Source organism: Hypanus sabinus, chromosome 22 (genome assembly GCF_030144855.1).
Source record: "Hypanus sabinus isolate sHypSab1 chromosome 22, sHypSab1.hap1, whole genome shotgun sequence".
Lineage (NCBI taxonomy): Eukaryota > Metazoa > Chordata > Chondrichthyes > Myliobatiformes > Dasyatidae > Hypanus > Hypanus sabinus.
Window position 1 is genome coordinate 21,175,105 of NC_082727.1, and position 25,344 is coordinate 21,200,448.

At 45.0% G+C, this 25,344-nt stretch overlaps 1 protein-coding gene across 9 annotated transcripts in view; it reads right to left on the reverse strand.

Moving 5' to 3' along the window:
- The window catches only part of nt5c2a (5'-nucleotidase, cytosolic IIa), a 73,035-nt gene that overhangs the window by 11,770 nt on the left and 35,921 nt on the right, over positions 1–25,344 (reverse strand). For 4 of the 9 annotated variants that reach the window (XM_059947229.1, XM_059947232.1, XM_059947231.1 and 1 more), the window contains 9 exons: positions 13,776–13,893; positions 12,233–12,331; positions 11,376–11,467; positions 9,710–9,767; positions 9,249–9,342; positions 8,949–9,002; positions 8,024–8,107; positions 7,802–7,843; positions 6,151–6,258 (listed from right to left, as the gene is read on the reverse strand). In XM_059947229.1, the coding sequence (XP_059803212.1) occupies positions 6,151–6,258; positions 7,802–7,843; positions 8,024–8,107; positions 8,949–9,002; positions 9,249–9,342; positions 9,710–9,767; positions 11,376–11,467; positions 12,233–12,331; positions 13,776–13,893 (749 nt within the window). Of the gene's footprint in view, positions 1–6,150; positions 6,259–7,801; positions 7,844–8,023; positions 8,108–8,948; positions 9,003–9,248; positions 9,343–9,709; positions 9,768–11,375; positions 11,468–12,232; positions 12,332–12,421; positions 12,543–13,775; positions 13,894–22,697; positions 22,789–25,344 lie in introns of all 9 variants that reach the window. The other 5 variants (XM_059947237.1, XM_059947236.1, XM_059947235.1 and 2 more) reach the window with 4 other exon arrangements.

The window sequence follows — 25,344 nt, forward strand, 5'->3', positions numbered from 1 at the left end:
ATCTTTCCCCAGAGGTCAGGATCATCTCAAACCAAACGCAGCACCACTCAGTTTCCAGGGAACAAGGACTATCACACCGAAGCCTGCAGCAGATGACACCCACAGTGAGAAGGGGAACAACGTGCAGGAGTCCCAGACTCACCAGTGCTTTGGGTAAGCACACAGTAGGTGTTGTAGGACAAAGGGTTAGTGAAGAATGAACAGGAGCTCCAGGAACAGCACTGGCAGGTGTCAGGGATGTTGGAAAAGCTCATGGAATCTTCAGCTTTTTTTTTAAAATTAGAGGTAACAGGAGTTTGGGGAATAATTGTCAGGCCTCAGCAGCTGATTGGATAGCCACAGAAAATTACACCCTTGGTTCATCTTGTCTGTGCATAACCATAGAACATTACAGCACAGAAACAGGCCTTTTGGCCTTTCTTGGCTGTGCCGAACCATTTTTCTGCCTAGTCCCACTGACCTGCACCTGGCCCATATCCTTCCCATCCATGTACCTGTTCAAGTTTTTCTTAAATGTTAAAAATGAGCCCGCATTTACCACTTCATCTGGCAGCTCATTCCACACTCCCACCACTCTCTTGTGTGAAGAAGAGGCCCCCCCCAATGTTCCCTTTAAACTTTTCCCCCTTCACCCTTAACCCATGTCCTCTGGTTTTTTTCTCCCCTAACCTCAGTGGAAAAAGCCTGCTTGCATTCACTCTATCTATAACCATCATAATCTTATGTACCTCTATCAAATTTCCCCTCCTTCTACGCTCCAGGGAATAAAGTCCTAACATATTCAACCTTTCTCTGTAACTCAGTTTCTCAAGTCCCGGTAACATCCTTGTAAACCTTCTCTGCACTCTTTCAACCTTATTAATATCCTTCGGTGACCAAAACTGCACAATGCTCCAAATTCGGCCTCACTAATGCCTTATACAACCTCACCATAACATTCCAACTCTTATACTCAATACTTTGATTTATAATGGCCAATGAACCAAAAGTTCTCTTTACTACCCTATCTACCTGTGACACCAGTTTTAAGGAATTTTGTATCTATGTTCCCAGATCCCTCTGTTTACCTTGTATGTTCTACCTTGGTTTTTCCTTCCAAAGTGTAATCCCTCACACTTGTCTGTATTAAACTCCATCTGCCATTTTTTAAGCCCTGGATTCCTTTTAGAGCTTTTTTTAAACAATGGAATAACATGAGCTAACCTCCAATCCTCTAGCACCTCACCCGTAGATACCAACATTTTAAATATATCTGCCAGGGTCCCTGCAATTTCAACACTAGTCTTCTTCAAGGTCCGAGGGAATACCCTGTCAGGTCCTGGGGATTTATCCACTCTGATTTGCCTCAAGATAGCAAGGACCACCTCCTCTTCAATCTGTATAGGTTCCATGACCTCACTACTTCTTTGCCTTATTTCCACCAACTCCATGCCAGTTTCCTTAGTAAATACAGGCGCAAAAAACCCCATTTAAGATCTCCCCCATTTCTTTTGGTTCCATACACAGCCAACCATTCGGATCTTCAATTTTATCCCTTACTATCCTTTTACTCTTAATATACCTGTAGAAGCTCTTTGGATTATCCTTCACCTTGACTGCCAAAGCTACCTCATGTCTTCTTTTAACCCTCCTGATTTGTTTCTTAAGTTTTTTGCATTTTTTATACTCCTCAAGTACGTTATTTGCTCCGTTTCCTATACGTCATACATCTCTCTTCTTATCAGAGTTCCAATATCCCTAGAGAACCAATAGTTCCTTAATCTTAATCACTTTACTTTTAATCCTGACAGGAACATACAAACTCTGTACTCTCAAAATTTCTCCTTTCAAGGCCTCCCGCTTACCAGGAGAACATCCTTACCAGAGAACAACCTGTCTCAATCCAAGCTTTTTAGATCCTTTCTGATTTCTTCAAATTTGGCCTTTTTCCAATTTAGAACCTCAGCCCGAGGACCAGATCTATCTTTATCCAAGATCAAGTTGAAAATAATGGTGTTATGATCACTGGAATCAAATTGTTCCCCTACGCACACTTCCATCACATGTCCTAAATCATTTCCTAATAGGAGATCTAATATTGTATCCTCTCTAGTCGGTACCTCTATATATAGATTTAGAAAATTTTCCTGAACACATTTTACAAACTCTAACCCGTCTAGACCTTTAACAGTATCGGAGTCCCAATGAATATGTGGAAAATTAAAAATCCCCTACTATCACAACTTTGTTTCCTGCAGTTGACTGTTATCTCTCTGCAGATTTGCTCCTCCAATTCTCTCTGACTATTGGGTGGTTTATAATACAACCCCATTAATATAGTCATTACCTTTCCTGTTTCTCAGCTCCACCCATATGGCCTCAGTAGACAAGCCCTCTAGTCTGTCCTGCCTGAGCACTGCTGTAACATTTCCCCTGACTAGCAATGCCACCCTCCCCACCCTTCATCCCTCTGCCTCTATCACATCTGAAACATCGGAACCCTAGAACATTAAACTGCCAGTCCTGCCCTTCCTGTAGCCAAGTTTCACTAATGGCTACAATGTCATCATTCCATGTGTCCATCCATGCCCTCAACTCTTCAGCCTTCCCCACAATACTCCTCGCATTGAAATAGACACACCTCAGAAAATTATTACCACCACACACAACCCTTCTATTTGTGACTTTGCATGAACCTTTAACATAATTTATTTTCACCCCTGCTCCACTATCTACACTGGCACTCTGATTCCCATCCCCCTGCAAATTTAGTTTAACCCCCCCCCAGTAGCACTAACAAACCTCCCTGCAAGGATACCGGTCCCCTGTAGTTCAGGTGTAACCCATCTCTGTTGTACAGGTCCCAACTGTCCCAGAAGAGGTCCCAGTGATCCTGAAATCTGAAACCCTGCCCCCTACACCAGTTCCTCATCCTCCAGAGCATCCTGCTCTTACTCTCACTGGCACATGGCCCAGGTAGCAATCCTGAGATTACCACCCTCGAGGTCCTGCTTTTTAACTTCTTACCAAGCTCTCTATACTCACTCTTCAGGACCTCCTCACTCTTTCTTCCTATGTCATTGGTACTGATGTGTACCATGACATCTGGCTACTCACCCTCCCATTTCAATGGCTCCATTTAATATCAGAAAATGCATACAACCTAGAATTCTTACTCTCCAATGAGAGTAAAACATTTGAACCCCAAAGAACCCCTCCCCTTCCCACACACAAATAGCAAAGCATCAACTCCCCCTTATTCCAATAGAAAGCATCAGCCATCACCCTCCCCCCTGCAACCCAGCATGCAAGAAATAGCAAAGCCCCAAAGTGACCATGATCAAAAACTATAGTCCATAACTCAGGACTTTGACATGACATGTGCTCTAGCTCTTTTTCAGAGGGAGACAGAGGTATCATTCTTTCCACAGCGACAGCTGAGACCAACAACTCGCTGTTTTGATGTCAGTCTGTAGCATAATTATTACTTTGAATTCCCCCGACTCAAGAATTGGCAGCAAACTCCTCCTCCCTCCCCACCAGAGGCAGAGAGAGAGAGAGAGAGGCACAGACAGAGTGAGAGAGAGCAATCACTTGAGACCAGCCGTCTCAGACAGCTGCACCCGCTGTCATGATGTTCCAGTTGGCAGCACCAGTGAGCACTCAGGGCCTGAAGGTGCTCATCTTCCAGTCTGCTCCTGGAGATATCAGAAACACTTGACCACTGGGTGAGCTCCAAGAGCAGGAACCACTGACACGAAGAATCGCAATTTGAGTGCAGCTGTAGATCACGGATTCTGACAGAACTCTATTTAAAACTGCTTAGTCTCATCGACCTGCATAGTCCTCCATACCCCTCCCATCCACATATCTATCCAAACTCTGCTTCAACATTAAAATCAAAATTGCATCCACCACTTATGCTGGTAGCTCTTTCTACTCTCACCCCACCTGAGTGAAGATGCTTCCCCTCATGTTCCCCTTAAACATTTCACCTTCCACCCCTAACCCATGACCTCTAGTCTCACCCAACTTCACAGGGGAGAAAGCCTGCTTGCATTTACCCTATTTACACCCCTCATAACTTTGTACAATCAAATCTCTCAATCTTCTACATTCTAAAGAATACTGTCCTAACCTAATCAATCTTTCCTTAACTCAGTCCTCCAGTCCCAGCAATATCCTTCTCTATACGCTTTCAATCTTATTTACATCTTTCCTGTAGGTAGGTGACCAAGACTGCACATACCACTCCAAATGATACCTCACCAACGTTTCATATAACTTCAACATAACATCCTAACTATTGTACTCAATACTTCAAATTGCCAAAGACTTTATTTATGACCCCATCTACTTGTGACTCGACTTTCAATTAATTATGGGACTGAATTCCCAGATCCTTCTGTTCTATTGCACTCCTCAATGCTCTACCATTCACTGTATAAGACCTACCCTGTTTGGCCTTACCAAAGTGCAACACCTCATACTAATCTACATTAAATGCTATTTTTCAGCCCATTTTTCTACCTGGTCCAGATCCTGCTGCAAGTTTTGATAGTCTTCCTCGCTGTCCACTACATCCCCACTCTTGGTGTCATCCACAAATTTACTAATCCAGTTAACTATGTTATCATCTAGATCATTGATACAGATGACAAATAATGGACCCTGCACCAATCCTTGCAGCTCTCCACTAGTCACAGGCCTCCAGTCAGAGAGGCAACCATCTACTACCACTCTCTGGATCAGACACTGGCTTTGTGGGAGAAATCAATTTACCACCTCATCTTGAATGCCATGTGACTGAACCTTCTTGACTACCTCCCATGCAGGACCTTGACCAATGGTCTTGCTAAGTCCATGCCTTTGTCCACTTTCCTGGAATCTTCCTGTAATCTGTACAGCATCCATGACCTCATTGCTGCTTTGCCTTACTTCCATACTGTCTGTCCCATAGTGCCTTTAGAATCTCAACCCAAGGACCAGACCTGGCTTTTTTCCATAATTACCTTGAAACTAATGGCATTATGTTCACTAGATGTAATACCTCCTACACAAACTTCATTCCCTTATAGGAGATCATACTGTACACTCTCTTGTTGGGAGTTCTATGTATTGATACGAGAAACTTCCCTGAACACGTATGACAAACTCTACACCATCTAGTCCTTTTACTGTTTGGAAGTCTCAATCAATATGTGGGAAGTTAAAATCAACTACTATCACAATCTTATGTTTCTCGCAATAGTATGCAATCTCCCTACAAATTTGTTCTTCTAAATGTCAAGGTCTTGGATAGGATGCAGAGGAGATTACAGGTAGAACAACATAAACCTTTGGCCTCCCCAAACACAGTCAGCCACAGTGGAAGACGATAGGACCCCCAAGGTCACAAAATCAGACAATGGAACTGTGTCCCCCACCCCTATCTAGCATTTGACACCCACTGTCTGTAGAGATGTTATTGATCTGCTTGTTGAGCTTTGTACAGACCCACTCCCACCCGGTTCAGAGGACCTCAGGCTCTGCCAATAATCCCACATCCCATCAAGTTGAAGGCTAGACTGAAGAAAACAAAGTCTTTAAGATTTCTTTTAGCACTGCATAATGTTATGTCAAGTTGTATTTTGATTGTAGCCAGATGTGGCAGTAATAAAACCTTTCTGCCTGCATTAATTCTGATTGCATCTCCCAAAGGTCTAGACAGCAGTTTTTTGAAAAAGATTATTAAAACAATCACAATGAGACACCATTTATCTATATTCATCAACACATCCAGATCATCAGCATTCGGAATTAAAACTGTACATCTGTTTATACCCTTTGGGCATCCTCTCACACTTTAATCCAGTGATGTACATCTTTATTAACATAAATGTTGATTTGATTTAGCAGTGGGAGCTCCCACTAACAATGTGATGACCAGATAGTCTGCTGGGATAAGTCAGTGTGGACAGCTAGTGTAGAATAGTGGGGACAGTGGTAGACAAGATCAATCACACCTATCCAACAGCAGGAGTTTCATCCAAAATTGATTGCACAATTTCAATCTCTCTCCAAGGAGTCTCCTGGCCCTGGACTCCTGTATCCTTATGACTGCAGATTTTGCTTGTTCCTTCCCACATCAACCTCCCAGCCAGAGTGAGGAGCTGAGGTTTAATCTCAAACCTTATCCACTTGACGCAGAACTGTTCCCTCGCTGAAAAATAGCGGCTTCCGAGCATCCACCACAACCAGGTCAAAGTATGACTGCCAGGGTCGGTGAGGGGTTCCAGGCTGCAATGAAATGAACTGTTACAAACTTGAGCACTGGGGTTTCTATTTTGTCCTCCGTCACAAAAATCAGGCTTACACTTACTGTAATCACCTTGAAATACTAATGTTTATCTCCCCCATGGAGTAAACTGACCTGTTTTTATTCTAATATATTATCAAATAATAGAAGGGCATTAGAGATCATTATGAACTGTTCCAGGAATGAGAGATGACAGCTCCAGGGTCAGATAAGAGGCTCAAACATTTTGGTTTGGAGAGGTGGACATTCTTTATTTGCAGAAAAGACCCTGAACTGTGGGTTTCTGCTGCTTTAATTCTCTGTCCCACCCAACTCTGACCTCCTAGGGTGTCCTACTGCATGGAAACAGGCTCTTTGGCACAACTCATCCACAACAACCAAGATATCCTATTCAAGCTGGTCCTGTTTGGCAGCAATTGACCCACATACCTCTAAACCTTTCCTATCCATGTACTTCGCCAACTGTCTTTTAGAAGTTGCAACCATACCTATCTGAACCACATCATCTGGCAGTTCATTCCATATACTGCCACCCTCTGTCCAAAGAAGATGTTACCCTCAGGTTCCTACTAAATCTTACCTCTCTCATCTTAAACTTGTGCCCTCTAGTTCTTGATTTCCCAACTCTGGAAATAGACTGCATGTACTCACAATATCAATGCCCCTCAGGATTGTTATACAACTCTACAAAGTAATTTCTCAGCCTCCCACACAAACAACAACCTGCTACAGCTACAGCGCGAGGTTGAGGAACAATCCCCATTCTCTCATCCAGGCATGCTGCAGTCTCCAAGATGCACCATCATGTTCTCCAACTGCAGGAAACTCCCTCATCCCGACAGCATCCACCTGCAACATTGGCCCAAGTCCTTCTGCCATCATTAGTTCAGCCTGACTGCCAACCACAAGCCCCTGGCTCAGCCAGCAGCATCCCACAGCCCTGCTGAAAGATACACATTACGCACACGATAAAAGTGTGCTAAATCAACACATCTGGTCTCACCCCATCAGAAGATATTCCCCAAGTTCTATCCATTCCTCCCACCGACTTCTTGCCCATTTCGACCCTGAAATGTTAGCTTTGGTTTTCTCTCTACATCTACTGAGTGATTCCAACATTATCTAACCCAATAATCTGTATACATGGAGAGCAGGAGCAGGCTGCCCTCTCCAGTTGTACAAATACACACAAACTCCATCCCCTCTCACCCCTCCCACCTTGTCCATTTGTCTGTAACCAGTCCTCTACCCTTCCACCTTTCCCATCCGTCAGTAAGCAATCCTATGCCCTCACCCTCCCACCTTGTCCATCCATCAGGAACAAGGAGGGAGGGCACAGGACTAGTTAATTTGTCAGTAACCAGTCCAGTGCCCTTACTCCATCTATTCTACCTCGTCCATCCGTCAATAAGCAGTCCTGTCCCCTCACCCCTCCTTCCTCACCTCATCCATCCATCAGTTACCAGTCCTGTCCCCTCATCCCTCCCCTCCCAGTGGCACTTCAATCCCAGACACTTCACTTACCATGGGGCCATGGCCAAAGTCAAACATGTAGGTCATAATTTTCTGTAAAATAAGAAATCCATCAGTGTAATGATCAGTAACGAGATTCAGTGTAACTGACCCATGAGGAATACAGAAACTGACCGACAGGGAAGCAGACAGATATCTCCCCAACCCACTCTCACCATGTCAGAATGTCTCCCCCCCCCCCCCCCCCCGCCCACACCAGTGACTCATCCTCACATTGGTGTACTGGTAGTCGCTGTTGGTGACCAGGAAAACTTTGCCAACTTCATTCATCCGACTGAGCAGTAATGGCAGTTTGGGCTGAAACACAAACAAGATTCAAGTTCTGACAGGCACCTCACACCAACTGCAATCCACTCACCCACCTCATCCCAGATCCCACACCCACCCTTCACACATCATAGCAGCATCCCATATCCTCTGCACTGTACACCCATCCATGCCCACCACACCTCAACGACCCCTATCCCTTCAGCACTCCCTTTCTCAACTCAGACTCACCAATGACCACCCTTACCTCACCGTCCCCACTGTCCCTTCGTTCTTATTCTTCCTGGGTAAGATGGACGGTACACATTATAGCCATTGTGCTGGGGGGGGAGGGAGTGTTTAGGCTGACTGACCTGCTGGAGCAGGTGGAGAGTTGTTGAGGCTGCAGTCACCCGGGTGAGTGAGCAACATTTCACTGCATTGGTAGGGGATCTTGTCAGGTGCCATGGGACTGCCAGCCTCCCACCTGCTATGATCAGTGATGTCCTCTGCAGTCTTAAAAGTGGGGTATGACAGAGTGGCTGCTGTTGGTCTCCCTGGCTGGAGACGGGCAAGGCCTGGCATTTATAAGGAACACCAGTAGCCGAATAGGGACCATTCTTGGGGGCTGGTTTGTAATCTGTACAGTGAAGGGAACATTAAGCTAATTTTTAGCAACAGCCACACTCTTGTCCTAAGAAAAGGATGGGCCTTTGCCCAAGGAACTACAGCAGGGATGTTTTGGAACTGATCAATCTCCAACAACCATGAGGTGCAACTGCAGAAGTTACCATGGGGATAAGTACAAGAAGCCAACTCCACCAGTCCCACTGTTCCCCTGCTAACAGCCCAGACCCAGTCAGAGCAGTCCTCAAAGAAACCACTGACTTACCTCTTTAACAACGTAGGTTTCCAAATTTTCTAAAGTCTTCTCTTTCAATGATCCCTAAATAAAACAGGAGAATCTGGTGTGTTCATAAGAGCGAGAAAGTGAATATTGAGTAAATGCAACACAGGAGTAGTGCACACACTCGTCAATGACCCGCGGGTTCCTTGTGCCACGCCAAACATCACTGATACACAAATTAAATTCCTTTCTTCCAATGTTTTCTACTTAAGTCTCAATACCTGACCCAGTCAGATGGAAGTCGATCACAGTGAGTGATCATTGAACACCATCAGAAGCAGTTACCTTGTAATGAACCCAGTCGACAGCATCCCGCACATCCTGGAACATACTCTTGAAGGACATGAAGAGGTCGCCATCCTTAAATCCTGTCTCACAACTGTGTGAAAAAAGCAAAAGATCAAACTAATGTCTAAACAGTACAAGGGGAGCTGAACAGCTGATTCAGAGCTTGTGGTTTCCAGTGAGCTGCATCAGGAACCGGCAGGGTAGAAGAGGGGCAAATCAGCACCATGTATGGGGTCAGTGCCGAGCAATCTCTTCCCAAACCAGGTAAAACCCCAGATCACCAGTTTCATCCACGTCCACGCTTCTACACAAGGAAATACCCCTCACATCAGTCTCAGTAATCTATTCCCCATGTACATCAGCCTGCATGGGGCAAGGCCTGGAGATTTTATGGATATTTCAAATTCTCTGCCTCCATGGAGAACTGTGCACCCTGGTCCAAGTAGCCCATCACTTACCTTGTGTATCGGGAGCAATTGGTGAAAAAATCAACCAGGCAAGCAAACAGGTAGGTCTCTGCAAAAGGGAAGGATAACAAATGCCCAGTGAGAAGTGATCTCTGGATCTGACACCCCGAGCAACCACAAATGCACCAACAAAACGGCGCTACGCAATGGAAGTGGGCAAAGAATGCATCCAGAGGGCCAGCTCTGGGTGATCATGTGCCGAGGTTTTCACAGACTCTTTCCAAAGGAATGGGGGCACTGAGAGAGCAGCTCAGATACAGGCCAGTAGCAGGACCCGTTCTAATGCATGGTAATGGAGTGTACCTACAGGGCAGAGCGTGGACATCATGTGGGCTGCAAGGAGGGATAAGAACATAAGACATAGGGGAAGAATCAGATCATTCAGTCCATCATTTATTATCCCTCTCAATCCTGTTCTCCTGCCTTCTCCCTGTAACATATGACGCCCTCACAAGAACCTATCAACCTCCACCTTAAATACATCCAATGACTCGGCTGCCACAGCCATCTAAGGCAAAGAATTCAAAAGACTGACTACCCTGTAGCTAAGAAATTCTTCCTCATCTCTGTTCTACAGAGGCAAACTTCTACTCTGAGGCTGTGTCTTCTGGTCCTAGACTCTAACATTACAGGGAACATCCTCTCCATATCCACTCTATCTAGGCCTTTCGATAAGTTTCAATGAGATTGTGCTCTCATTCTTCTGAACTCAAGCGAGTACAGCCCCAGAGTCATCAAATGCTCCTAATACGTTAATCCTTTCATTCCCAGGATCATTTTCATGAACCTCCTCTGCACCCTCTTCAATCTTAGAAAAGGGTCCCAAAATTGCTAATTATCCAAAATTACCAGCTGCAGACTGGTTACCTACCCAAAGGGAGTGTGTAAGCATTACCTGAAGACAGAACAATGGACAGCTTGTGAAACATTGAACTTTGCCAATGTAGTTACACAAAGTTGGATGGATCCCAGGATTGTCCTGTGTACAGTAACATCAATAGATCGAAGTCCATTGTACATAAAACTGGAGAACAGTTATACATTTGAAAGATCACAATCTATAATTTCACTTCTCCAGCACTGGCTTCAAAGGCATCCACAGCCCACTACGGGCATCGATTCTGTTTGGTGTATATATTACTTCCTCAGTTCTAGATCTCCCCAATATCACACACCAAAACCAAACAGCTGCTCACCAGGAGATCACCCAATCTCACACCAAAACCAAACAGCTCACCAGGAGATCACCCCAATCTCACACCAAAACCAAACAGCTCACCAGGAGATCACCCAATCTCACACCAAAACCAAACAGCTCACCAGGAGATCACCCAATCTCACACCAAAACCAAACAGCTCACCAGGAGATCACCCAATCTCACACCAAAACCAAACAGCTCACCAGGAGATCACCCCAATCTCACAGACCAAAACCAAACAGCTCACCAGGAGATCACCCCAATCTCACACCAAAACCAAACAGCTCACCAGGAGATCACCCCAATCTCACACCAAAACCAAACAGCTCACCAGGAGATCACCCCAATCTCACACCAAAACCAAACAGCTCACCAGGAGATCACCCAATCTCACACCAAAACCAAACAGCTCACCAGGAGATCACCCCAATCTCACAGACCAAAACCAAACAGCTCACCAGGGAGATTGAAGAGGGTGTTGAGGATGTAGAACCGCTCCGTGTCATCCCGCTGAATAAATTTGTTTGGATATTGTTCTCTGATTTCTGGTCTGCACAGAGAGAAGCATACTGTAACACTGGCCTCATTGCATTTTCTTGCAAAATTAGTGCATAATTTATGCTTAATTTATGAATGTTGCTTTCAGATACTGTGCCTGTGATGCTGCTGTTTTTCCATTGTCTTCTGCACTTCACAACAAACTTGACTTTGCCCCTTCCCACAACTGCCTCCACCACGACTACCCCCTACTCTCCCAGCCCCAGTTGTAATCACTACCTCTCCCCAACTGCTGCCTGGTGTCTAGGACACAACCGAATTGGGCTACTGACAGTGCAGCCATTCCACACCTGTGCTGTTCTTGCCACACCCACCTCAGAGCTACGCACGAGGGATGAAGGAATTCCCACCACCACCTGTGTGTCAAGACCAGTGCTAATTGAGGAATGTTTATAAATGTTTGGACTTCATCAGACCACCGCCCTTGTCCTGCACCCTCCTCAGCCCCGAAGTTGACAGGCAGCTACAGATCCAGGCCCAGAACATGAGCACCAACAACACCCCCCCCCCCCCACCCCGTACCACACTCTTCCTCATTGGGCCCTGTGGCCCGATGCCTTTGGCAGAAGTCCCTATAGAGAACTTTCACCTGGGAATATAGAAAACTACCAGGCACAATGGAGGGCAGATCTGGAACAGACATGAGGCCCGTTCACTAGCTTTTAAAACCTTAGCTGTGATACAAACGGATTCTACTGTAGCTATTTAACCTATGGAGCAGCAACACAAGGAATCCCAGCAACAACGTTTCACTGACCCTCTCTTGAAGTTGAAGCCATGGGCACAAACCAAGATGTTCCCGTAGGCATCGACCTTCAGCAAGTTCCCGTGTAACGTGTCAAAAATCAGGCCTCTGCTCAAAAACAGAAAAATGTTTTTCAAATCTTCCACAGAAATGCAACCAGAGAAACACTCGCATCAATCAATGACCAGGAAATGAACCTACCTCTTGTATACTTCCCTCATACAACACAAGCTAGGCACTGTGTGCATGTCTGGGCACATGATGGTACAGGAGAGGCTGCAGAGGAACTTCACCAGGACGATGACTGGGATGGGTGTCTGAGCTATGAGGAGAGATTGGAGAGGCTGGATCTGTTCTCTCAGGATAGGTTCTGTGAGGAACATTTCCCCATCAGAGAGATATCCAAAATGCGAGGACATAGGTTAGAGAATTAAGGCTTGGGGGACTCTGGAGGAAACTTTCTTTTCCCTCCCCAGAGGTGGCTGGAAACTAGAACACCCTGCTTGATGGTGCAATGGAGGCAGAGACTCTCACAGCATTTAAGCAGCTAAAGACAAACAGGACAAGTACAGATGGATATGCTAGTCAGTGGGCCAATGGGCCTCTATCCGTGCCATGTGACACCACCAGCCTATGGGATTGGCAAGAGCACATGTGGGGGTACAGGAAAGTTGCACTGTGCATCTCGATAGTGCCTATCACATCCATTTCAGGACATCCTGAAGTACCAGTGGATATTCTGTTGTAAGGAAGATGTAGCCAGCTAACTTGCACATCATCTATTCCCACAAAGAACAGTGTGAGGCTGTCCAGAACAGCTACATTTCCTCAGAAAATTGGATTAAGAAAAATTGCAGGAACATCAAGGACCAATTCAATCCCATGGTGCCGGAGTCTTTTTTTAAAAGAGTATTGCGACAGTCTCCCGTAAATCTTAACTCTCCTAGCTGGAGGTCAGGCACAGGATTAGGAGCAGTTTACTAAATCCAGTAAAAATACCCAGGAAGACTACAGCCTTTGATTAAACCAATCCAACATTGCTTAGGGACAGGAAACCAGGAAGGCACACCAAGTCAGGCCTGGGGAAGTCAGGGGATAGAGAACAGATGATTGAGAGAGACTGTCAAGAGAGAATGAAAGTAGGGCGCACAAGAGGATGACAGCCTCTGTGGTTGGATGTGGGGGAGGAGGGGGTTAGGCCAAGATGCCACTGTCAACTCCAGCACAGGTATCTTGGGTGATGATGAGTCTGAGTATAGAGAGGAAATTAAGAACCTGGTGGCATGGTGCGAAGACAATAACCGGAACAAGGTGACAATAAAGTACTAACTGCCTTGGATGTACAACTGATGCACAAACTCTGCATTAAATAGATTAAACAGATGGTCACCAACCCTAGGCTATCAAACATGCCCCGCAGGTATTTCAATATCTAGGCAACATTGAGTTGCACAGAACCCATTGCTCGATTAAGTATTTTCATTAATAAACCTCCCTCTGCAAGCCAGTAATGACCCATCTCTCACCTCACATCCTCTTCAACTCGTGCTCCTACCTGGTTGGGAATGTAGGGTCATAGACAAAGCTGCCTAGTTCCTGAGGATACCCAATGGAGATCAGGCGTTCAACAGTCAGGTCAAAACCCAGAGACTCGTATTCAGGAGACTTGTACACTGTGGCAAAACAGGAAGAGGAAAGATTAAAGCATATCCCAACGACATTCTGTGACCTTCAGGCAAAGAGATCCCGCAAAGTGGAATCAAACGTTGGAGGGTGCCATGTGTAAAGTCTGGTAGAAATTGTACCACATAAAACACACCAACCAAGTAGCTGTATTAAATTTGTTACTGCTACTGTGAGACCATGCAAGAACCAGGAAAAGAAGGTTGGCATGGAGCAATGCAAGTCTCTCAAAGTTGGTCACCAAATGTAAAATGGCAGATGGAATTTAATGCAGGTGAAGTGTGAGGTACTGCACATTGGCAGGACAAACCAGGGTAATACTTGAATAGTGAATGGCAGGGTTCTGAGTTGTGCAGTAGAACAGAGGGATCTGGGAATACAGATCCATAATCACAAGAGATTCTGGAAATCCAGAGCAACACACGTATTCTGGAGAAACTGAGCAGGTCAGGCAATATGAATAAAAATGAATAAACCGTCAATATTTTGGGCCTAGAGTTTTCATCAAATTGGAGGCTACCTAGACAGAATATGAGGTGTTGCCCCCCTCCACCCTGAAAGTGGACTCATCATGGCAGAAGAGGAGGCCATCAACCAACATGTCGGAATGGGAATGTGGATAGGAATTTAAATGGTTGGCCACTGGGAAATTCAGTTTTTTGGCAGGTGGAGTGGAGGTGTTCAAAGCGGTCCCCCAATTTACGTCGGGACTCACCAATGTAGAGGCAGCATCAGGAGCAAAGGATACAATAGGTGACCCCAACAAATTTGCAGATGAAGCATTGTCTCACTTGGAAGAATTGTTTGGGACCCTAAATTGAGGTGAGGGAGGAGGTAAATAGACAGCTGTAGCATTTCTCTCACTTGCAGGGATATATGCCAGGAGGGAGATTAGTGCAGCAGGATGAATAGACAAGGGAATCACAGAGGGAACAATGGCTGGAGAAAGTTGGGTTGGGGGGGGGGGGGGGGGGGAAGTAAAGAAGTGTTTGTTAGTAGATGACATGATGGAGGAGGCGGCGGCTCATTAGGTGGTAGGCGAGGATAAGAGGAACTCTATTCCTGTTAAGGTGGCAGGAAGGTGGAGTGATCGTGGATGTCAGAAAATGGAGGCGATGTGTGTGTGTCGGCAGCATCAATGGAGGAAAGGGAACCTCCATTCTTTGAAGGTGGACATCTCTGATGTCCTGGAAAGGAAAGCCTCAACCTGAAACAGATGCAGCAGAAATGAAGGAACCGAGAAAAAAAAATAGCATTTTAATTTATATAACAGGATGCAGGGTGGGAAGAGGTATAGTCAAAATAGTCTTGGGAATTGGTACGTTTAGAAAAGATGTTGGTGAACAGTTTGCCTCCAGAGAGACAGGCAGAAATGGACTAAGTAAGTTTAAGGGCAGGATGGAAGTTGGAGGAAAAGTTAATGAAACTGACGAGCTCAGCAGCACCAATGCAGTTGGCAATGTAGTGCAGAAAAGTTGGGAAGCATTAACAAGGCACAGTCCCTTGTATGTGGTGTCACAAATAAATATGGTCACAAAGAAAACTTCTGGCCTTCAGTTGAAGCCTGGAACCTATTCTGGGTTTAAAGGTCCATGCATGTGCTTGCATGGGAGGAGAAACGAGGCATTACTTTTGCTGCTGTTGTGTCTATGTTGTTCTGCCGAGCATTGTGAACATGCTATGTCAGCATCAGAATATGTGGTGACTCTTGTGGGTACATCTTCCAGTGTGTTGATTGTTAATGCAAACACATTTCACTGTAAATTTCAGTGTACAAGTGACAGACTTGAATCTTGAATAAATCAGGGCACCGAGTACAAGAGATAGGATGTTATGTTGAAGTTATACAAGACATTAGTGAGGCCTAATTTGGAGTATTGTGTGTAGTTTTGGTCATCTGTCCAGAGAAAAATATCAATAACCTTGAGAGAATACAGAAAATCTACAGGGAATTTGCTCAAACTTGAGGAAGTGACCTGGAAGGAAAAAATGAATAGGTTAGAAGTTTATTCCCTGGAGCACTGGCAAACGAAGGGAGATTTTATAAAGGTATACAAAATTATGAGGGACATAGACAGGGTGAATCATGTCAGTATTTTAGTTCTAGTCTCACCCACCCAAGGGCTAGAGGTCATAGGTTTAGAGAAAGGTGATGTTCAAGTATCCTAAAGCAGGAAATCAGGGGGGCAGAAGAAGGGGACACAACTTATTCCTGGCACACAAGATAAAGGAGACTCCTAAAAGATTCCATAAATGTATTCTGAGGGGGGCAGGGAGAGAGAAGGCTTCCTTATCGATCATCATCAATCAAACCAAGTTGAACTGTCATTCAAACCATACATGGAAACAGCCGCACAAGACAGCATTCCTAGTAATTTGCAATTACATGGCAATTTGTGTTAAGCCACAGGAAACAGGAGAGGTTTAAGTAAAAACCTCACTTCTCTATTTGTGATGGAGAAGGATCTAGTGAGTTCAATGATATTCTGGAACACATTAGTGTTATGAAGTGAGAGGTGTTGGGAGGTCCCGAAACCCATTTAAGTGGAGAAATTCCTAGCGACTGACCAGCTGTATTTTAGATGTAATGAGCAGTAGGAGAGAAGATGACAAGGACCATAGTGAAGATGAGGTTATATTGTGGCCCAGTTGAATAAGTGCAGTAGAGATACAGACAGGTAAGCCTTACATCAGTGGCAGTTATTGGTATTGGTTTATTTTTATCATGTGCACCATAATACAGTGAAAATGGTATTTAGACAGGTCATTCCATACATCATTACATCAAGGTAGTGCTCAAAAGGATTTGCATTTGGAAAGGCAAGAACCAATTAGGGATTGTCAATATAGTTTGTATGAGAGCAAAATGGCTCAATGGTGATGCAATCAAAGTTCTGAACTAGGGTCTTGGTCCAAAACGTCAACTGATAATGGATGCTGCCTGAATTGCTTAGTTCCTCAAGCACTTTGTGTGCATTACTCTGGATTTCCAGCATCTGCAGAACCTCTTGTATGAGAGGCATAGATTGGGTAGGTAGCTAGTGTATGTTCACATAGTTGGATGATCTAAAATTAGGTAGCATAGGTTTAAGGTGAGAGGAAGGAGATTCAAAGGAGATCTGATGAGTAAATTTTTCCCACACAAGAGTAGTTGGCATTTGGAATGAGCTCTCAGAGGAGGTGGTGGAGGCAGGAACAGTGACAACATTGAAGAGACCTCTAAACAGGTATCTGAATGAGGAGGGCTCAAAGAGATGTGGAATTATTGAGGCAAGTGAGATTAGTATAGGTAGGCATGATGGTCAGTACAGACATGGTGGGCCAAAGGGCCTGATTCAATGCTGTACAAGCCCATGACTCTATGACATGGTGGTACAAATGCTCATTCTCATCCTGTACAAACTCAATGACATTAAGTAATGCAACAGGCTGATCAGCAAAACAATTCAAAGCTTTTCACTGAAGGGACAGCAGGCTCAGGAATTTGCAAACCCCAGCACCCACTTTGCAGGCAAGTGTACAAATCCTGGCCTATGGAAAGCATGGAAACCTCAGCACACTCAGCAGTAAGGAAAGTGTTGAAACCAGGACCCAGGGGAAGCATGCAAATTCCTGGACATTTGGCACTGAGAGAAGCGTGCAAATATCCCAGTACACGGTGCAGGGGAAACGTGCAAATATAGGCAAAACTGGTATTGGCAGTGAGGGCAAATTATGCAAATATGAGCATTCTTGGTGCCAGGCAAGAGGTGGGATGTGCAAATGCCAAGGTGTGGTCCATGCCAATACTGCCCACCCTCAGGGAGATGCCAACACCAACTTGAACCGTACACTGTTGGTGAGAATGTTAGGGTACACAGGCAGCAGACTACGTCTGGAATGGTCAGCATGCAGAGCTTGTTAAGCTCTTTGCTCTCCCATGAACAGCTGCTTCATTCTTTATGCTGAGGCACATTTTCAGAAACTGATCATCCATTCTGCACAACACCAAAGCAACAAGTTTTGTCTCAGATTTAGAAGTCGGCGAAATACTCTAGCAGAATGTGGAATGTTACAGGGGTCGAGAGCCCAGTGTAAGTCATCTGTTTATCAACCAGAGATAGTTGGCTGTGAATAGAGTGCCAACAGCTAAAGGTGTGGCACATTCTGCCACTACATAATGGCAGCAGAAGGTGCCATATCAATAAAATTTGGATGAGGAGTCTCTGAAAGCTCCACAACTTCCCTGCAAATTCCCTCGTCCTTCCCTCGAAAACATGCACAATTTTCATTAGCTTTCATCCCAGATGTATTTTGGCTGGACCATTCACCCTCTGATGCTTCAGAGATCCCGTGTCCACATGTGAACTTGGATAGGAACAGCAAACAGGCCTCACACCATAACCTTGGCTTCTGATCACACAACAGCCACAGGAAGCAGTGACAGTCACATGGAACTAATCCAGCCCTCCCAAGGAACATGCACATCTACAGCTCATCATTCAAAGGACCAGGACAAGGGGGACCATGATAAGGAAGGCCGGACATGGACATTCAGACACATCAGGCAGTACAGAAACACATTGGCCAGAAAGGATGGTGTTAGTGGGTGTGACTTTCTGTAAGCTGTTCCCTGCTAAGCACTCATTACATCTATAATAATTGTTCTAATCTTTTAGATCTAAATTGTCTTGTTACTTTCTGCTGTATCTCAATGCACTGTTGTACAGATTTGATCTGTATGAACAGCATGAAAGATGAGCTTTACACTGTATCTTGGTACACGTAACAATAATAAACTAATTCCAATTCTGTGGCTGCCAGTAGCTTTATGCGCACCTCTTCAATCACCCACCTTGCCCAACCATCTCCAGGAAGGAGCTATACTGCTGCCGGAAAAGCACAACAAACACCCACAGCTCAATCTACATTTGGAAAAGGAGGGACTGATCAGAAATCGTCAGCAGGGCTTTGTTGATGGATCTTTTATCCAGAGTTCTGAATCCATGGAATTTGTTGACACAGATGGCTGTGGAAGACAAGCTATTAGGTAACCTTTAAGGCAGAGGTTGATAGATTCTTGATTAATCAGGGTTTGAAAGGATACAGGGAGAAGGCAGGAAATGGGACCGAAAGGGAATATAGATCAGCCATGACGAAATGGCGGAGCAGAATCAAACTGCCTAATGTTGTTCTTACACCTTATGGTCTTATGCTATCTGAAGAAGTAACAAAATATATTGACGAAGTCAATGCAGCCTACGTGCACTTCTGTAAAGCCTTTCTAAAGGGCAAACATGGGAGAGAGGTCCAAAAGGTAATATACAACATAGAACAGTACAGACCCCTCACCCACAATATTGTGGAAACTCCTTAACCTACTTTAAAGTTCAAAGTAAATTTATTACCAAAGTATGTATATGTCACCATATCCTACCCCGAGATTCATTTTCTTGTAGGCATTCAATAGAACAAAGACCACCAATAGAATTAATGAAAAACTACATACAAAGACTGATGAACATCCAATGTGCAAAAGGAAACAATTTGTGCTAAAAACAATAATAATAAATTAAATAAATAATACTGAGATCTTGAGTTGTAGAGTCCTTAAAAGGGAGTCCATAAGTTATGGAATCAGTTCAGAGTTGAGGTGGAGTGAAGCTATCCACACTGGTTCAAGAGCCTGATGGTTGAAAATTAATAACTGTTCCTGAACCTGTTGATGCATGACCTCAGGCTCCTGTACCTCCTTCTCAATGGCAGAAGACAGAAGAGAGCATGGCCATTCTTGGACATCTGTTGTTTCCATACCAGACTGTGACAGGCTATTCGCCACTGTGCATTTATAGAAATTTGTCAAAGTTCTAGATGTCGTGCCAAATCTGCACAATTTTTTAAGAAAATAGAAGCACTGTTGTGCCTTCTTTGTAATTACTTCCTCATTCCAGGACAGGTCCTGTGATATGATAATGGCCAAAATTTTAAGTTCCGGGCCCACTCCACTTCCAGTCCCCTGATAAGGTCTGGTTCATGGACCTCTGGTTTCCTCTTTTAGTCAGTAATTAGCTTCTTGGTCTTGCTGACATTGGGTGTGGTAATGACATCACTCAGCTGGATTTTCAATTGTTTTCCAATATGCTGATTCTTCACCACCTTTGATTCAGCTAACAACAAAGGTGTCATCAGCAAACTGAAATATGGCATTGGAGCTGTACTTAGTTATGGATACAAAGCACGTGAAATGGGGAATAAGCACACAGCCTTGTGGTGTAACTGCACTGACAGCAATTGTGGAGGAAAAATTGTTGCCAATCTGCAGCTGGAGAGGTGCTGATTGTCACACTATAGAAAAGATGTGATTGCATTCGGGAGGGAACAGAGGAGATTCACCCACCAGGATAATGACAGGAATGGAGTGTTTCAGTTCTGAGCAGAGACTGGATATGCTGGGTTGGTTTTCCTTGGAGCTGAGGTGGCTATGGGTAGACTGACAGAAGTATACAAAAGTATGAGGAGCATAGAGGATGAACTTGTGAGAAAGTTCGCCCATGAAGGAGATGTGAGGTGTAAGAGATTTCAGAAGATCTGGAACAAACTGCCCGAGAAAGCAGTGGAGGCAGGTAATCTCACATTATAGTAGTATCTGAATGAGCAGTTGAATGGCTAAGACATTGAAGGTTATGGGCAAAGTCATGGTAAATGAGATTAATGTAGATATGCACTTGATGGTCAGCAGAGACATGATGGGACAAAGGGCCTAGTTCTGTGCTGCATAACTCTAATCTGTCACTCTTTAGCGATCCCAGCTTTATCATTGTCACCAAAGATGTACAATGAATAAACAACCAAGCAGCCCAAGAGCTCCAAACCTCCCCAGTGCCCCACCCAACAGGTCTTCATAAGTGTAACAAAACAGTGCAACCACTTTCCCCAGAGCCCTTGCCTTAATCAACAGCGAGGGCGGGAGCCAGCAGTTCCCTCCAGCCCCTGTTCTCCTGCAGACCTCTGCTGCTCACTGATGAGTGGGATGCTCAGGAGCTGAAGGTTGGGAGGTTAAAAAGCAGCCATTTGTAGAGACAGCAATACACACAGCTGCCCAACGCAAAGCCAGAGAAAGGATTCCAATGAACTTCCTTGTGCAGTGTGATCTCTGGCTGCAGGATAGGACACCCTGCAGCACTATAACTGCATACATCTCGGTTACCACCCCACCTCCCTCTCTTGGGGTGCCTACTTGCCCAAACTGCACCAACATCTCCTGCATTAATTTACAAACCCATACTTCCATACAGGGAGTTAATTTTGCCTTTTTTTCCCCCCAATCCACCCATGTCTCGATTCTGGAACTTGTGCCAACACCTCCCAAGAAAAGTTCAACTGATGTTATGAGGATGGTGAACACTCAAACAATTGCCCAGAACACCCTCTTACCCACCCCTTTCCCTAAATAACTAGCCCCATACCTTCAGCCCTTCTATAGGGCTCAAATTTAGTAATTGGGGAGTTAATCAGAGACTTTTTCTACATTGCCTTAAAAGATTCCATGGCATGTCACCATCCCATCTTTACAAGTTTAATGAACTCCTCTCACCTTCCACCTTTCTCTCTGGTTTAACCTCCTCCTAGTACAAACTTCCCCAGTGAGAGGTACCTCTGCTGTGTCCATAGTAAGCAAAAGCCAGGACCCAGCAGCTTACTGGCCTTACCTCAATATCCCTTTGCAATTCTGATGTCACATTAGTGACATTCCAAATTATATTTACCCACCCTGCTGTGTATTGACATGTTGTGCTGAAGGAGAAACAGCTACAATGATAACTGCAACTGTATTCAGCAAATAAGTGAGAGTCAGCTCATTACACAACTTCCAGAGTATAGAAGCCCCTGTGTCTAATGGCAGCTGGAAGATTAACTGAAGTAAGAACATATTCTCAGTTTAACACAGGTGAAAACAGCACTGGGTGCAGAAACACAAATGCATGGTTCATTCCCTCATGCACCACAACCCAGGACATGGTGACATTCAACAACATAACAGAAGCTGTCAGAGCATCCACACAGCTTTGAACACTCTTCTATCCAGCAACACAGCCATGCCATCCACTCACATGTTCCTGATTCTGGGGGGGGGGGGGGGGGGGGGGTTTAAACTTCTGCTAACTTTGTAATTTTGTGCCTAGTAGATCTAGTAGATATGAAACTGCAAATCCACACACCATTACCCAACACTCAGCACAAGCCTCAGTTTTAAGGGTTGAGCAATTTTTTAAATCCGTACTTTCAGCTCCATCATGTAAAGTCCTCAAGTGAGGACATTAAAGGGCAGCCACCTGCTGCAGGCCGCTTCCTCAGCAGAAGGCGAACCAGAGAAGGAAAGTTGCCCCAGGTGGAAAGGAAAGTTCACTGACTGGGACCACACTGTGGCAGCACAGTAAATGCCATTAAATATCTACAACACTCCCTCCTGAGTGGTTCTCGATGCCAGAAAGCGTAGCTCCTACAAGACGGAGAATTCTCACCAATTTCACAGCGGGCTTCCCTGGAATGGAAGGCCATCAAGCAGGAATGTGTAGTTTTTTTAAAAAAATAACTGACAGAAAATGCATCACTTGGTCGGCATCACTGATCATTTCCTAACTGTGCAGCTGAGAATGGCCAACCTTGATCCCTCTGAGCCAGGCAGAGCCAACACTCCACCCTGCCCAGAGGTAGGGCCTGGTTTACCTTCTGCTGCAGAATCCCTTGTTTATCTCCTGTTTCCCATAAGAATCGCTCTTGTTTCGCCCAGTTACGCAGTTCCCCTCCATCTTACCTCCTCCAGCTGGGAGGGGGACGAGAGGCCGCAAACTCCTCCTCGAGAGCGACAGCAACTCTCCTTCCTCAGCCAACAGGAAGTACGCTAGCTGTGGGGTGAAACAGATAAAGTGTTGGTCCCCTTCCACGAAGCCGCAATCATAGTGGTGTGAAGCCAGCATCTATTTCACTTGTACTCTGGTTTCAGAATTGTTGCTGAGACTCAACGCTCTGGTCAGCCGGTGAATCAGTCCTCAATGCATCGTGCTCCTCAACGTCAGTGGCCTTACTCAACTTACCACCCAGACTTTCACTACCTAGTTTCACAAGTTCACTTCATGCAGCATCAGTCACTCCACGACGCCATTGCTGCTACTCCCAATCCACTCCAAATCCCAGAGCATAGCACCTGTAATCCTATCACAATGGTGCCACTGCTTCCCAAAGTCCCACAATGAAGAATAGCACCTTTGCCACAGCAACCTTCCCATCTAATGGCATTATATTTCAACATATCTTATGAATTCAAATAAGTCCATAAGATATAGGAGCAGAATTAGGCCATTCAGCCCATCGAGTCTGCTCTGCTATTCCATTATGGCTGATTTATTATCCCTCCCAACCTCATTCTCATGCCTTCTCCCTGTAACCTTTGACATCCTAATTAATCAAGAACCTATCAACCCTTGCTTTAGATATACCCAATGACTTGTCCCTCACTGCTGTCAGAGGCAATGAATTCCACAGATTCACAAAGAAATTCCTCCTCTCTGTTCTAAAGGGACATCCTGTTCTGAGGCTGTGCCCTCCTAGCCCTCCCAACACTACTGGAAACATCCTTTCCATATCCACACTTTTCAGTATTTCATAGATCTCAACAAGTTCCCCCTTATTCTTCTAAATTTGCACATCCCTTTGCCAAAGGATGATAAAAGTTTCTTCACCTGACAAAAATTCAGTGACAACCAGTCCAGAAACTAAACGCTAAACTCAGGCGCACAATCACTTTCTAGCTTAAACCCACCTTCCAACTGCTGCCCACATTTGAGTCTTCCCCTCTTGTAATCAAAGCTTCCTTATTGTACTTGCTGTACCTGCTGCCTGGGAACTATTTCACATTCCCGCCCACCATCTGCATACAGAAACCAGGAGCTCAAACATGGTTTCCCGTTTTAACTTAACTGCTTCTCCAAACTAGGCCAAAACACATCACCTTCAACTGCAATGTTTAATTCAACTGACATTACACCCTTTCACCCTCAATCTCACTGGAGCTCTGACAGCCTGTCATTTATATATTTCACATAAGAATGGCTCTGCGGTAGAGTAAAACCACTGCCAACGCCTGAGACGACTGAGTGCAGGCTGATCACCACACTGCCCGACTGCTCCTTCCTTCGACCTCCACAGATTGTGCCTCACAGTGGGCCAGGGACCAGAGACATGGCAGTGACCGAGTTCCATTCTAACTTTCTATGAATAATTCATTCTTTTCTGCTTCGCTGGCAGACTGACGTTTATTTCCCTGTCACTTTCTTGAGCCTTGCACTACTCTCTTTAGTGGAAAGCAGACCACAGGACTTCATATCCAAGTGCTGAAGACAGCAGCACAGGCAGATTTGGTGAAGGAAGCATATGGGATGCTGGCCTCCAACACACAAGGCAACCAGCGAGCAAGAACAAAAATTATGTTACACAGCAGCAGCACTGTGTACAGCTGAGTTCATCACACCATAAAATGGACATGACTGCTCTGGGGAGGGTGCAGAGGATTCAACTGGAGTCTTTCAGTTAGGAGAGGCTGGATTTGTTTCTCCTCAGGGTGGCAGAGGCTGGGCTGAGACCTGATCGAGCTTTTCAAAATTACAGTAGGAGAGAGGTAGACAGAAAGAATTCACCCTACAGCAAAGGTGTCTAAAACCGCAGAGTACAGGTTGAGGGCAAGGTGTTGTTCCAACTAAAGGGTGGGTGGAATTAGAAGTATTGCCTGAAGACACAGAAGAATATTGAACAAATTACCAACAAGCACATAAAATGCTAATGCACAGAAGTCTACACAGCATTCAAGACCATAAGATACAAGAGCAGCATTAGGCCAAATGCAGGGAAATGAGATTAACACTGATGTTGCTTAATGGTTAGCATGGGGACAGTGGGCTGAAGGGCCTATTTCTGTACTCTGTACTCTATCATTCTATTGGATAAACAGAGATGTGTGTTTTGGGACAATGGCTGAGTGAGAAACACTAGTCAGGTCACTATAAAAGACCCCTGCCCTTCCTGCAGCAGTGAGACCAAGTTCTAATCTCTTCAGACGGGAGTTGAGTTGAAAAGAAGGAGTTCAAGTAACCGTACTCAGACCACACTCTGTTCTGTTCACTCAGCTGAGGGCAGTCTGTCCTCAGCAACACCCAGAGTGGAGGAGAAAGCACTCCTACACAATCAAAATCAAGGAGTACAGAGGAAGAATGGAAATGGGATATTGTTTGCCAAAGGTCGGCCCTGCTCACACACTAAGAACAGCCTGTTACGGAAGATTCTGAGGGGAACCTTTCCCTGAAACACTGAAAAAAATCCTCAACTTTGTTAAAAAGAAAAGGAGGTGGCAAGGAGATACGTACTACTGGAGGGCCAAAGGGGAAGGAGGAGGTGAGAAGGCAAGGAGC